This window comes from Lineus longissimus, chromosome 9, assembly GCF_910592395.1.
Source record: "Lineus longissimus chromosome 9, tnLinLong1.2, whole genome shotgun sequence".
NCBI classification, from domain to species: Eukaryota; Metazoa; Nemertea; class Pilidiophora; order Heteronemertea; family Lineidae; genus Lineus; species Lineus longissimus.
The window spans coordinates 2,408,971-2,422,468 of record NC_088316.1 but is presented as its reverse complement, the minus strand read 5'-3'; the positions used below and the strand labels follow the sequence as shown (position 1 = coordinate 2,422,468).

The 13,498-nt window shown below is 41.9% G+C and overlaps 1 protein-coding gene across 2 annotated transcripts; it reads left to right on the top strand.

Annotated features, from left to right (window-relative positions):
• The first annotated feature begins 700 nt into the window (after positions 1-700).
• LOC135493164 (ubiquitin-conjugating enzyme E2 A) lies at positions 701-8,548 on the top strand. 2 transcript variants are annotated; one of them, XM_064780184.1, is made up of 5 exons: positions 701-874; positions 1,060-1,140; positions 1,605-1,720; positions 2,580-2,668; positions 6,475-8,548. In XM_064780184.1, exons 1-5 carry the CDS (start codon positions 831-833, stop codon positions 6,601-6,603), a joined length of 459 nt encoding a protein of 152 aa, XP_064636254.1. In that variant the 5' UTR covers positions 701-830; the 3' UTR covers positions 6,604-8,548. The 2 variants fall into 2 exon arrangements, with proteins under 2 accessions (XP_064636254.1, XP_064636253.1); XM_064780183.1 differs by having other exon boundaries at positions 3,729-8,548.
• The last annotated feature ends 4,950 nt before the right edge of the window (positions 8,549-13,498 follow it).

The window sequence follows — 13,498 nt, the reverse complement described above, 5'->3', positions numbered from 1 at the left end:
AACAGGCTGAAGTGGAAGACAACGGTGCATCTGGGGTGCATCGGGTTAATTCTGACTTGATTATACACCTAAAGGACACAACCTGGTTGCAATGCGATTGTAATGACTGAGAAACGACAGTTTCAGGCTTGTTTACTCGGCAGGTTCAGGCTGACAAAGGAGTTGCATTCTGGCAACAGATACATCAGTAGAACAGAACCTGGTTGCATTTTGGTAGGAGGTTGCATCAGGCAGGTTGTGACTGGACAAACCTGAGGCTGAGGGGCACAACCTGGCAATCCCAGGGATAGATCTGGACCTCTCTAACTGTGTGATACATCCTGAGATTCCGGCTAATTTTACTTCTTTGTATTATACAAAGTTGAAATTAATATCAACAGGCGTATATTGAAAACTTCTGGTTGTGCCAGGATGGTGTGACAAGACAAGGTTGTGCCTGATCTCACAACATATAGGATTCGGCACATTAGGACACATATCCCAGCGTTTGGATTTCAATGATGAGAATAATATAAACTTAATGAAGACATTTCGCAGGAAGCAACGCGTTTTGGAGAAAATAACGTGTTAATCTTTTATTTTGAAACCCATTCAGATAGCTTGTTTACATTCTGACATGAACCCACGTGCTGTGCTACCTACCGGACGATCACATGACTCTCACGTGACGCAGCTTTCTTTCGCAATACCCGGATGAAGACGTCACGCAGAACAACAAAGTTACGCGATTGATTTCGCATTTTGAGGCATTTTATTCGTCGATTTATCCGTATTTTCGGGGGTAAAAGGGGGGAAATATAGTTTTTTCCAATTCTGAGTAGTAGATAAACATGTCTACGCCGGCCAGAAGACGTTTAATGCGAGATTTTAAAAGGTAAGACTGAGAAATGGACGAAAGAAATTTGGCTGACAGTCTCAATACACGTAGATTTTGCATTGGAATCAATCCAAAATGGCTGCGTAGGTCAGTTCATTGGAATGCATTTATTAGGAAATGAAATGATGAAATCTTCATGCTCGTCATCTCTATCTAGGAAATTTGTTTTCAATTCGTTGCAGACTTCAAGAAGATCCCCCAGCTGGTGTTAGTGGTGCTCCTACAGAAAGAAATATAATGGTGTGGAATGCTGTAATTTTTGGGTAAGTTTCCCCGACGAGGAAAATTTCTCCTGAAATAGAAAAGGAATTTCACTCTCAGTTTCAAGAAAAAGGAAAGTACCAAAAATGACTTAATGATCATTCAATTTGGAACGAGTTTACAATCCCCGATCACACCCCAAAAAAAGGTCATCGGTTGACTAACCAAGCACCACTGTTCAATGGATTTATAGTTGAATGCGATCAAACTACGTCATTTCCGATCGGGGATTCTAAAGTTTAGCCTTCAATTTCTCCAAGGTCTTTGCCTAGAAAGATGAATGAAGGAGTTTCATTCTGAAAGTGAAACAGAGAAAGACACACAGCATACCCACTCAAAAAATCATGGCTTATCAACAAGTTGAAAATTTTAAGTTGGAAAGCCAGATGAGGTTGAATTGAATGTGTGTATGTACAGTGTTCAGTTCAGTTCAGTTCAGTTCATGTTAAGGTTTTCTTTATTTCAGACCTAAAGACACACCATTTGAAGATGGAACATTTAGATTGAATTTTGAATTCTCAGAAGAATATCCCAATAAACCTCCAATAGTTAAATTTCAATCGAAAATGTATCATCCAAATGGTAAGTTGGAGACAAGGGATGCTTCAATGATATCAGTGTAACACTGCAGTGTTCTCCACTAGGCCATTTGTCAGGGCGGCCCTCCCTGCCTTAGATTAGAAGCAGCCATCCTACCTTGCCCTAGACTTTTTAAAGGGTTTCTATAGGGGGAACGAGTTTACAATCCCCGATCACACCCCAAAAAAAGATCATCGGTTGACTAACGAAGCACCACTGTTCAATGGATTTATAGTTGAATGCGATCAAACTACGTCATTTCCGATCAGGGATTGTAAATTTTAACCCTACAGGGCCACCCTACCTTAAATAGCTGGCCATCCTATCTTGGTCCTTGTGTTGCACACTGGCCAAACTTCTTGAATGTCAAGGGTACCACCCTACCTTGAGAAAAGCCTGATGGGGAACCTGCATTGGATGCTGTCAGGTTCAAGCTGAGGTCTGCAGGCTGCAAAGCATGGTGTAAATTCATCAGGGATACTTCAGTTTACCCCTTACTAGCCTCTACAGTATAGACTAAAGCTATCTGTAGTGTACTCATCATTACACGCAAAGACTATAATTGTACCAAGGAAAAAATTGTACCACTTTTCCTTACGCTATTTCCACTGGATTTTCAGTAGATTTCCAATGGCTTTCCAGTAGATTTCCAATGGATTTCGAGTAGATTTCCAGAGCAGATACCGGTTCTTTGTGGATTTCCAACATATAAACTTCCAGTAAAAACTGGTCGATTGGACTTTCAAAATTTGTACCACTTTTCCTTACACTGTACAGTCATTTTCCAGAGACACTCTTCCTAGAAGATTTCTTTAGTTTTGGCTATGGCATCTCTATATTATTATTCTATTACTTGTTTCAGTGTATGCAGATGGTAGCATATGTCTTGATATACTTCAGAATCGTTGGAGTCCTACATATGACGTTTCTGCAGTATTAACCTCTATACAGGTGAGTTATTACTATTAATAGCGTGCCCCCCCCCCCTTCCAAAATGGTGAGGGTGTATTTGAGGCTGCTTCACAAAAGCAGTCTTAAATTAATAGACTCATTGAGTAAACCGTTGAGGGGAAAATTTGTCAAAACACCATTAGCAAGACGTGGTACTGTACTGGAGCAGGGACCTTTTCAGCTTATTTCTCACTTAACGATTTACGCAATGGGCCTATTAGAGAATTGGCTTCTCTTTTGCTCGGTCTAGGTGCTCCAAGGAATTATTGTAAATGTCCCTGAGCAAGGCCTGTAAAGTTATATTGGACACTGTACAAGCCGTTGCAAGAAGCCTTAGATAATATTCCCAACTTGTGACCCCACGCATACTGGTAATGTCACAGTCACACTAGAGAGTAAAACTCCCCAGGAAGTGTCCCAAACATTAATAAGCTGAACCTTCTCCTGGCGATTATTTTCAGTTCTATTTTGACAAATACTGATACTTTGTTTGGCATGCTGCATGCATCTATTTGGCTGTTAGCCATTTCTAGCATCCATACTGAGCGGAGTCATAAGACCTGGCCAGTTGCCAGACCAGATAGGTAAAGCCTGCTCCAGCCACCTTTTGAAAGATTTCCCCAGTTTTCACTTGAGCTTTTGATCACTATCCCTTAGAATTAAAAACATGCATATTCCTAATTCTAAAATATGAATGAGTCAGGCTCTTTGTTTACTGACCTCATTGTCCTCATGTCGGCCTAATTCAAGCCGGTCAGTTTGATTACTGTTAGGAAAATGATTTCGAAATTGATGATTAGTCACTGACCGATTGAACGTCATTGGTTATCTGTGATGACTCTTATTGTCTATGGTTGTCCTACCAGTACCAGTCTGACATCATGATAGGCTTGGGCATGTGGTACTCTGTCTATCTTAGGGAGAATTTGACCTCCAGGTATTTTCTATGTCGTGTACATTGACCCATTCATTTCAGCTGAGCGCCAGGCCCTTGGGCCTCTTGTTGTATTTCAGGACAACAAAAAGTGCTTGTAATTTGTTATTATTCTTCATCTTCCAGTCTCTGCTTAGTGATCCTAATCCAAATAGCCCAGCCAACAGCGAGGCGGCTAGACTATTCAAAGAAAATAAACGCGAATATGAGAAAAAAGTGAATCAAATTGTTTCGGAAAGCTGGGGTGACCCAAGTGAAGATGGGGATGAGGAGGATTCTGACGACGGGGCAAAGTGATCCTAGCCCGACTAGGACTCGCACCTAGGACAATATGTATAGTTTAGTTGATGACAACACATAAACCGGTTTTCAATGTACTTGTTTATAAAGCGTGTAGACGTGAAGGAACATACCGTTTAAATGTGTTTTTCCATTTTATTTGAAATGGGAAGTGAATGTGGGATTGTGATACTTCACTGTCGTTGAACTGATACGGCCTGTTGAGAGAAAAAGATCGGTTTCCGAAGTTACATCTCAATTTCTATTTCCTTGAGGTGGCCATTTACCATAACTGAATGCTTTCAGAGGACTGTGCTCGAATGGGCAAGTTTCCTTCAAAGGACGGATCATTGTAAAGACATAAACTCTGGTATAAATGTCAAGTTATTTTCAGCTTTCAAGCCAAGGCCTATTTTATGAAAATAGTGGCATTACTAAGCCTGGTCGTCTAAAATATGTTGAGTTAACTGTACCCACTAGTGCAATAAGAGTGTGGTATTTAATCTCATTGTATTTCTTATGAGCTTAGCTGTCAACTTCACAGTTACTGTCCCAAGTCCTTTACTCTTATCCTTGGCCATTTAAAGAATCCTTCTGCATTGTTTTAGGCTCTAAAACTCCAACTGCTGGTCTGATTTCTACAAAACGTTCTGTCTTTATCAACCAGTTCTTAAGAAATGTTAAGAATTGTTACCAGTAGTACATGTATGTGTATGTTCCAGATTTGAGCTGACCACATTGGCAGAGGGGCCAGCCCTTCCCGGAATACTTTGAACCTCCATGTAAGGCTGCAGTTTTCCTATGGTCTTTTTATCTACAGTGCTCTCAGGTTTTTCGGAGAAAATTGAATGGAATATCCATTAACCTCCCTACCTCCTGGGCTTAGCTGACACCTCTGGACTTTGATGTAAATGAAGCCTTTGTTGGTGCTTTCAAATTTCATAGCTTTAGACTTAGGACCTATGAATGGAACAATCTTAGGCCTTTGCGCTGAAAACTCTCTGATCCTCTGTGTGCTTGTGTTGCATTTGAATTCATTATCATGTACTTAGGTTTATTTCCTCTATGAAAGGTTTGATGTAAAGTGCCACCGTCCTCAAAGTTGCACTACCGCATCATGTTGAATGCCTTGATCTTTGTAGACAGTGCATAATCTGAGATGTGTAGGTGTGCTTTTCGTTTTGACCTAACTTTAAACTGTCAACATGGAGATATTCGCACTTGAACATTGTAAAAATATATCGCTGCGAAAATGGTAATCTAATGACTAGTAATGTTGATTAGTGTTAAGGGATTGTCAGAATGCTTACTTAAAGTATGCAAAGTTGCAATTCTATAAAATCCCGAAATATATAGGAGCTTAGGTCATTAGGTGTGCTTATTTGTAGGTCTTCTCCAATTCAACAGAGTTGTTGTCTGTTGGCCTTGTACAAAGTACATGAAAAATAAAATGTATCGTGTGTGCTAAGTTTGAAGTTGCAAATACAGGTTTGCTATCTTGTTTTATTCTTCATGTAGTCATCTCACTTGTCTGTTGATAGGCCGTCTCTAAAACATCGTCATCATTTGCAGCTTGGTGCATTTTTTGCGGGGATTTGTATCAACGATTAAAGGGGAGCTATAGGCTGAAGCTAGGGGGTCGTGCACAGTTAAATGGAGGTGAATGGATTGTGTTTGATACTTCATGGACACGAACTAGTACTAATTTAGCTGATGAAAGATGGCGCATGCTATCTGAAACATTATAGTTGCAAGGTCTTTAAGTTTAACCAGTTGTCTGATCACAACTACTGTACAGTGGAGCCTACCTAAGTAGTGGACGCCCCTCTATAAAGGACAACCTCTCTATTAAGGACACTAGTTTTGGTCCCAAATAGGTTGTTTCCATTCAATTCGACCTCTCTAATCAGGACACTTGTCTATTAAGGACAGCATTTGTCAGTTCGAGGGCGTTCTTAATAGACAGGTTCTACAGTATGTCTATTCTGATCTACCAGTACTATGTTCATACCAAACGCATACAGTAATAGTCGGCCTATGTATCCAGCTTAAAAGATAATCAGTCCATGCATAAAAATCATATAATCCAAGTTTTCTCTGGGCGCTGCATGTGCAAGTATGTAACACTGTCTTGTACAAGTAATCGGTGATATCGGCAACATGGGCGAACTTCCATAGAGTATGTACCAATCTCTCTGCGAGTGCCCGTTCGTGTTCCAACCCTGAAAAGTCTGTTAATGCCAACTCGGTACGGTCTGTAAAAAATGTTGACTGCTGCTTCATCAAGCCCGTTTGTTTGAAAAATCTGGTCAATGCCTTGTCAATTTTTCTCCAGTTCTTCTGATCTTGTTAAACTTGAAAAGCCAAGTCTTTGTGAATAAGCATTATACCTGGATACCTTTTTTTCAGACATCCTTTGGACAAACCTTAACAATTTTTCAGTTGTGACTTTGGCAGTGTATCAGAATTTCTTCAGAACTGAAGCCGCAGGCATTGATTAAAATCGAGGACGAATCACTTTGAGCATTTGCCAATGATTTCTCAACTTAGTTTCACGAAACTAAAATCGCCAAATCTGCTTGTTTAATTTCAGTCTCTGCTTGATGAACCTAACCCAAACAGCCCTGCTAATAGCCACGCAGCGCAACTTTATCAGGAAAATCGCCGGGAATATGAAAAGAAAGTACAGACCATAGTGGAACAAAGTTGGCAGCTCAGTTGACAGACTTTATCGGGTTTGAAACGCGGGAAACCAGCTGATTAAGTCAAAGGGTTCTCCACGCATTTTTTAGGGTGATGGGTAGATTTTTCATTGCATAACACAAGGACAGTACGCAGCACTTTTAACAACGGTCGAATAAACGCTTTGCTAAAAAGTTTATATCTTTTCTGTACGTTTGAGTTGCAGCGTCAAAATGCATCAGGGGTCTTGTTAGATTTTCAAGTAAATTTTAGTACAGACCTTGTATGTGCAGCCTACCCACTTTTATAAAATGCTGTGGAGGACACTGTTCACCATTGTCGTACACGTACATGTAACTGTTTAATATTGGAATAATCCTAATTCGAACATCCGCGCGACAGTTTTAAATGTTGCTGGTGTAGATTATTTGTTTTGAAACTTTTTCCATCATAGCTCGGCGTTCGTGTTGTGATCATCACTCCTGTTAATCGTAATAAGCACTAAAACCCAGATGTTTTTAAACTAGTTTTTTCGGTCAGGATTTAGTAGGTAGTGGTCTAAAGTTGGTTTTGATGCCATTATTTCTATACCAGTAAAGTTAGTGTCTTTGGTGTAGAAAGGCTGATGTGACAATAATTGAAAACTTACAAAGGGTTTGTTGGGCTAATCATCGAAATCCGAACTGGCGGCCATCTTGGTTTTCTTGGCGGCCATCTTGTAGAAAAATTGATGTAGGATGTACACCGAAATGTACACTCTTGTTGAGTTTTCTACCAGGCAACCATCCAGTGAAATCGATGAAGAAAAACCTGACTTACTGAAGTACTAGCAAGGATTTACCAGGAAAGTCGTTAGGACATTATGTTTGACTTAAACAATTAGCTGTTTTATGGGTTCTTTAGACATATGACGGGATTGTACATGCAGTATGTGAACACGTAGCATCATTTGAAATATTACGGTTGGAATTGTCCTTTAAGTGTCCAGCTCAGTGTGGCTTAAGGGATTGATACCGAACTGTCGTTATTGGATGTTTAACCTAACACAGTAAGGATGGAGCTAACCAGGGGGTGGAGCTAAATAAGGTGATACATTCTCTCCTCGGTGGTCAATTTATGTTCTATATTGAAAAAATGTACACATGTATGTCAGAAAAACGAAAAATCATTTTTGCTTTAGTCTTTGTAATTGCCTCTTTTCCATTTTGTAATACTACAAGTTGTACGAGAGTTAATTTGTACACCGGTAATATATTGTCACGCTTTCTATAGATCTGTTCTTATTGATTAAAAGAGTGTGAGGAAAAAAGCCAAACTTTTTCCTGGCCAACAAAGTAAAAAATGTGGGAACAATCATGGCCCAAAAAAGGTCATCAGTTGATGGAATAAGTGTCATTGTTCAGAGGATTTATAGTTGAAAGCTTAATAAGATCGTGAAGGTCCTTGGTCATTGTGTCTAAAGCAAAGTCTTTGAAAGGTTGAGTTTGAGTCATAAATATTGACACAGGACAGTTAACGATGAGAGTGTCGAGGAACCTTGGTGTTGGTTGTCTCTGGTTGAATTGGTGGGGGTGTAACATTGAGAGAGAAAGAAATAGTTTTCGTTGATCGGTAATGCGTGTGTATTGGTAAGGTAAAATGGTACAATTAGTGAATTATACGGTATAATGGTACAATTGTAGCCAATACAGTCCAGAAAACATATGACATTACTATTGATTGTACACCGAGGCAATAATTGTACCACATACGTGTAGCATCAATATTTTAACCCTCTGTTCATTCATAGTGTTTAAAATGAGTGTTGATGTTTAATTGCAGTCAAATGCAAAGCTCCAAGTCCCTTTCAGGGGAGCCTCATAGTGTAAAGATGCCTCTCCTTGTAGCCCTTTAGCACTGCATTCTTGCAATCCAAGATATCTGCTATAAATTGAGTGATATCCGATTGTCTATTGTACAAAGTGTAATAAATTAATAAAAACGGAGATTTGTGAGTTAGTCGATTCATTATTAAGCCAACATGTGGTGTTCAGACGTGCATGGTCAGTGCTGGCTGTGACATTTCCTCCCAGGGTAATCCTTGCCAAAGGACTGCTGCATGATAATACCTTGGTGAAGGAACTGTGGGAACACCATTTGTCTTTCCTACAAGTGATGTTCTTTGAGTCCCCACACCCAAAGACAAAGTGCACATCCTTGCATTATCTGTGAGAAAGACAAGTGATGTTCATCAAGTTCCTACACTCAAAGACAATGTGCACATCCTTGCATTGTCTGTAGGAAAGACCAGTGATGATCATCAAGGTCCTACACTCAAAGACAATGTGCACATCCTTGCATTGTCTGTAGGAAAGACCAGTGATGATCATCAAGGTCCTACACTCAAAGACAATGTGCACATCCTTGCATTGTCTGTAGGAAAGAAAGACAAGTGATGTTCATCAAGGTCCTACACTCAAAGACAATGTGCACATCCTTGCATTTTCTGTAGGAAAGAAAGACAAGTGATGTTCATCAAGGTCCTACACTCAAAGACAATGTGCACATCCTTGCATTGTCTGTAGGAAAGAAAGACAAGTGATGTTCTTCCAATTCCTCCACCAAAAGACAATGTGCACATCCTTGCATTGTCTGTAGGAAAGACCAGTGATGATCATCAAGGTCCTACACTCAAAGACAATGTGCACATCCTTGCATTGTCTGTAGGAAAGAAAGACAAGTGATGTTCTTCCAATTCCTCCACCAAAAGACAATGTGCACATCCTTGCATTGTCTGTAGGAAAGACAAGTGATGTTCATCAAGGTCCTACACTCAAAGACAATGTGCACATCCTTGCATTGTCTGTAGGAAAGACAAGTGATGTTCATCAAGGTCCTACACTCAAAGACAATGTGCACATCCTAGCATTGTCTGTAGGAAAGACAAGTGGTGTTCATCAAGGTCCTACACTCAAAGACAATGTGCACATCCTTGCATTGTCTGTAGGAAAGACAAGTGATGTTCTTCCAATTCCTCCACCCAAAGACAATGTGCACATCCTTGCATTGTCAACAGGGAAGACAAGTGATGATCATCAAGGTCCTACACTCAAAGACATAGTGCCCATCGTGGCATTGGGCGATATGAATAAAGACTAGCAAATGCTTTTATCTAAAACTCCATGGACATTTACACTAGACCTTCCTGTACAAAATTGAAGTAAAAGCATTTGCTGGTCTTTATTCATATCACCCATTATCTGTAGTAAAGACACAACATTCCTCCAGATGACAAACAGGAAGACAATTCTGTCTCCACTCAGGTTGAACCAGAAACATAGAGGACAACCAGTCATGACGACCTTATGACATCTGGGGCCTTGGCAGTTCTGTCTCCACTTGGCCTCAGCTTGCTCCCTGTAGAGACCATGTCACAACCAATCTGATGATAGGAGCTGCTACAATGTCCACGATCTGAATAGTAGTTACCAGCCGGCTTCACTCGTCCTGTCTCCACTCAGGTTGAACCAGAAACATAGAGGACAACCAGTCCTGACGACCTTATGACATCTGGGGCCTTGGCAGTTCTGTCTCCACTTGGCCTCAGCTTGCTCCCTGTAGAGACCATGTCACAACCAATCTAATGATAGGAGCTGCTACAATGGGTGATATGAATAAAGACTAGCAAATGCTTTTATCTAAATCTCCATGTACATTTACACTAGGCCTTCCTGTACAAAACCGGAATAAAAGCATTTGCTAGTCTTTATTCATATCACCCATTGTCCAAGATCTGAATAGTAGTTACCAGCCGGCTTCACTCGTTCTAGACATTGGCTGATATGAATAAAGTCTAGCAAATGCTTTTACTTCAATTTTGTACAGAAAGGTGTAGTGTAAATGTACATGGAGTTTCAGATAAAAGCATTTGCTAGTCATTATTAATATCACCCACTGTCACAACCAAGCTAATGACAGTGGCTGTTACAATTCTGATTTTACCATGGCGAATCCAATATCTGTTTCGTCAGGCCCTTGTGCCTGCGGTAGAGAAGAGCTGTCCCAGCTATGGTATGAGTTGCGATAGTGTCATTGATAATAAACCATGTCTTTGAGGATAGGTTTTAGGACATAGTCAATTGAGACAGTAAGTACCACAGAGCCCAAAAAAGTATGAGGAAATTGAATAAAGGCTGTATCCTAAGAATATACTTGTCCCAGCTGAAAGCCCAGTTGATTGTGACAGTACTCTGCCGTGTTCGCCTCTGCTTTTTAGGGTGTCATCTTGTATGTGTCTTTGTCAATATAGAATACTTCTCATTCCTTAATTCTGAGCTATAGGCCTACCATCGGCATCGAGGTAAGATTATAAAGCTGATGTTGTCCGCAAGTGAAATACCAGTATTATCTCAACCAAGAAGACAAGAGACCTGATTTGCCTTGAGTGAGGACAGAATTCAGAGTGCAGCTGTCTCATTAGTCCATTAAAATAGGCTTCGTTCCGCTACGCTAAGGGGCCAGGCCGGTACTCTCTCATTGGCAAAAGTCATTTGATACAACATGGGGCCACGGTATATAAATCCGTATGACCCTTGCCACATCTTGGCTATCAGTCCTGTCTTCACTGTAGTTGAGACAGACCCATGGAGAACAACCAACACTGCCATTGTCTTAATCAGCCTTGTCTGAGAAATCTGTCCTTACTCTAATTGAGACAAGCCCATGGAGATCAACCAATCCTAGTCTTTTCTCCTTGAGCCTTGCCTGAGAGTTCTGTCTCGACTCCAGTTGAGACAAACCCATGGAGAACAATCCCCGGCAGTGTCTCCGTTTAGCCTTGGCTGAGAGTTCTGTCTTCACTCTTGAGACAGACCAATGGAGCCAACTCTGGCAGTGTCTCCTTGAGTCTTGTCTCGGAGTTCTGTCTCGACTCCAGTTGAGACAGACCCATGGAGAACAACCAACACTGCCATTGTCTTAATCAGCCTTGTCTGAGAAATCTGTCCTTACTCTAATTGAGACAAGCCCATGGAGATCAACCAATCCTAGTCTTTTCTCCTTGAGCCTTGTCTCGGAGTTCTGTCGCGACTCAAGTTGAGACAGACCCATGGAGAACAATCCCCGGCAGTGTCTCCGTTTAGCCTTGGCTGAGAGTTCTGTCTTCACTCTTGAGACAGACCAATGGAGCCAACTCTGGCAGTGTCTCCTTGAGTCTTGTCTCGGAGTTCTGTCTCGACTCCAGTTGAGACAGACCCATGGAGAACAACCAACACTGCCATTGTCTTAATCAGCCTTGTCTGAGAAATCTGTCCTTACTCTAATTGAGACAAGCCCATGGAGATCAACCAATCCTAGTCTTTTCTCCTTGAGCCTTGTCTCGGAGTTCTGTCGCGACTCAAGTTGAGACAGACCCATGGAGAACAATCCCGGCAGTGTCTCCGTTTAGCCTTGGCTGAGAGCTCTGTCTTCACTCTTGTTGAGACAGACCAATGGAGCCAACTCTGACAGTGTCTCCTTGAGCCTTGTATCGGAGTTCTGTCTCGACTCTGTTTGAGACAGGAAGATGGAGCAACCACAATTCTGAAGTCATGTCTTTGTTGGGCCGAAAGTGCTGCCTTCGCTCACCTCGCCTGTAGTTCCTTCTCCATTCTTAATTGTTGAAGCAGACATGGAGCATAACCAATCGTGACATGAAGACATGTCCTCATTGAGTCTCAACTCGCTCGTATGGCAGTGCTGTCTCCAACCGGGTTGGACCAAAATTAATCTTGACCGAGACATATGTTTTAATTGAGCCTTTGCTGGCAGTTTTATCTCGACTCAGCCTCACCCCGCCTGGTAGTTCTGTCTCCACTCTGGTTTGAGACAAGAACGCCACTTGCCTTTCCGACAGACAATCCCTGGATGTGCACATTGTCTTAGAAGAAGGCCACTTGTCTATCATACAGTCAATGCATCAGACAACTCTCAGACAAGACTCAAGGAGACACTGCCAGCGTTGGCTCCATGGGTCTGCCTCAACAAGAGTGAAGACAAACCAAGGCTAAACGGAGACACTGCCGGGAATTGCTGTTCTCCATGGGTCTGTCTCAACTGGAGTGAAGACAGAACTCTCAGACGAGGCTCAACGGAGACAATGCAATGGTTGGTTGTTCTCCACGGGGCTGTCTCAACAAGAGTGAAGACAGAACTCTCAGACGAGGCTCAGCGGAGACAATGCAATGGTTGGTTGTTCTCCATGGGTCTGTCTCAACAGGAGTGAAGACAGAACTCTCAGACGAGGCTCAGCGGAGACAATGCAATGGTTCGTTGTTCTCCATGGGTCTGTCTCAACAAGAGTGAAGACAGAACTCTCAGACGAGGCTCAGCGGAGACAATGCAATGGTTGGTTGTTCTCCATGGGTCTGTCTCAACAAGAGTGAAGACAGAACTCTCAGACGAGGCTCAGCGGAGACAATGCAATGGTTGGTTGTTCTCGATGGGTCTCTCTCAACTGGAGTCGAGACAGAACTCTCAGCCAAGGCTAAACGGAGACACTGCCGGGCTCCATGGGTCTGTCTCAACAGGAGTGAAGACAGAACTCTCAGACGAGGCTCAGCGGAGACACTGCAATGGTTGGTTGTTCTCCATGGGTCTGTCTCAACAAGAGTGAAGACAGAACTCTCAGACAAGGCTCAATGAAGACAACTTCACATCACGATGTGCACCGTTTCTGCCTCTGCCTCAACCACTGGACTGCACATAAGACTGCCAGATGAGCCTCAATGAAGCCAATGCATTCCGTCTGTGAGGGTCGTACTAAAGAGCGTCCACCAGTGTCCACTACCTTTGTTCCAGGTCATGTTGTTTGACATCTGAACAAACGTCACTCGTCTTTCCACAGTCTGGAAATGCGCAGTTTTTAGGTGGGACATTTGGAGGAATAAAATTTCCTTCGCCTACAGACAATACCTGGA

Coding starts and splice junctions, on each gene's coding strand:
- LOC135493164 (XM_064780183.1), top strand. CDS start 831: ATGTCTACGCCGGCCAGAAGACGTTTAATGCGAGATTTTAAAAG. Junction 875..1,059: donor TTAATGCGAGATTTTAAAAG/GTAAGACTGAGA, acceptor AATTCGTTGCAG/ACTTCAAGAAGATCCCCCAG. Junction 1,141..1,604: donor TGGAATGCTGTAATTTTTGG/GTAAGTTTCCCC, acceptor TCTTTATTTCAG/ACCTAAAGACACACCATTTG.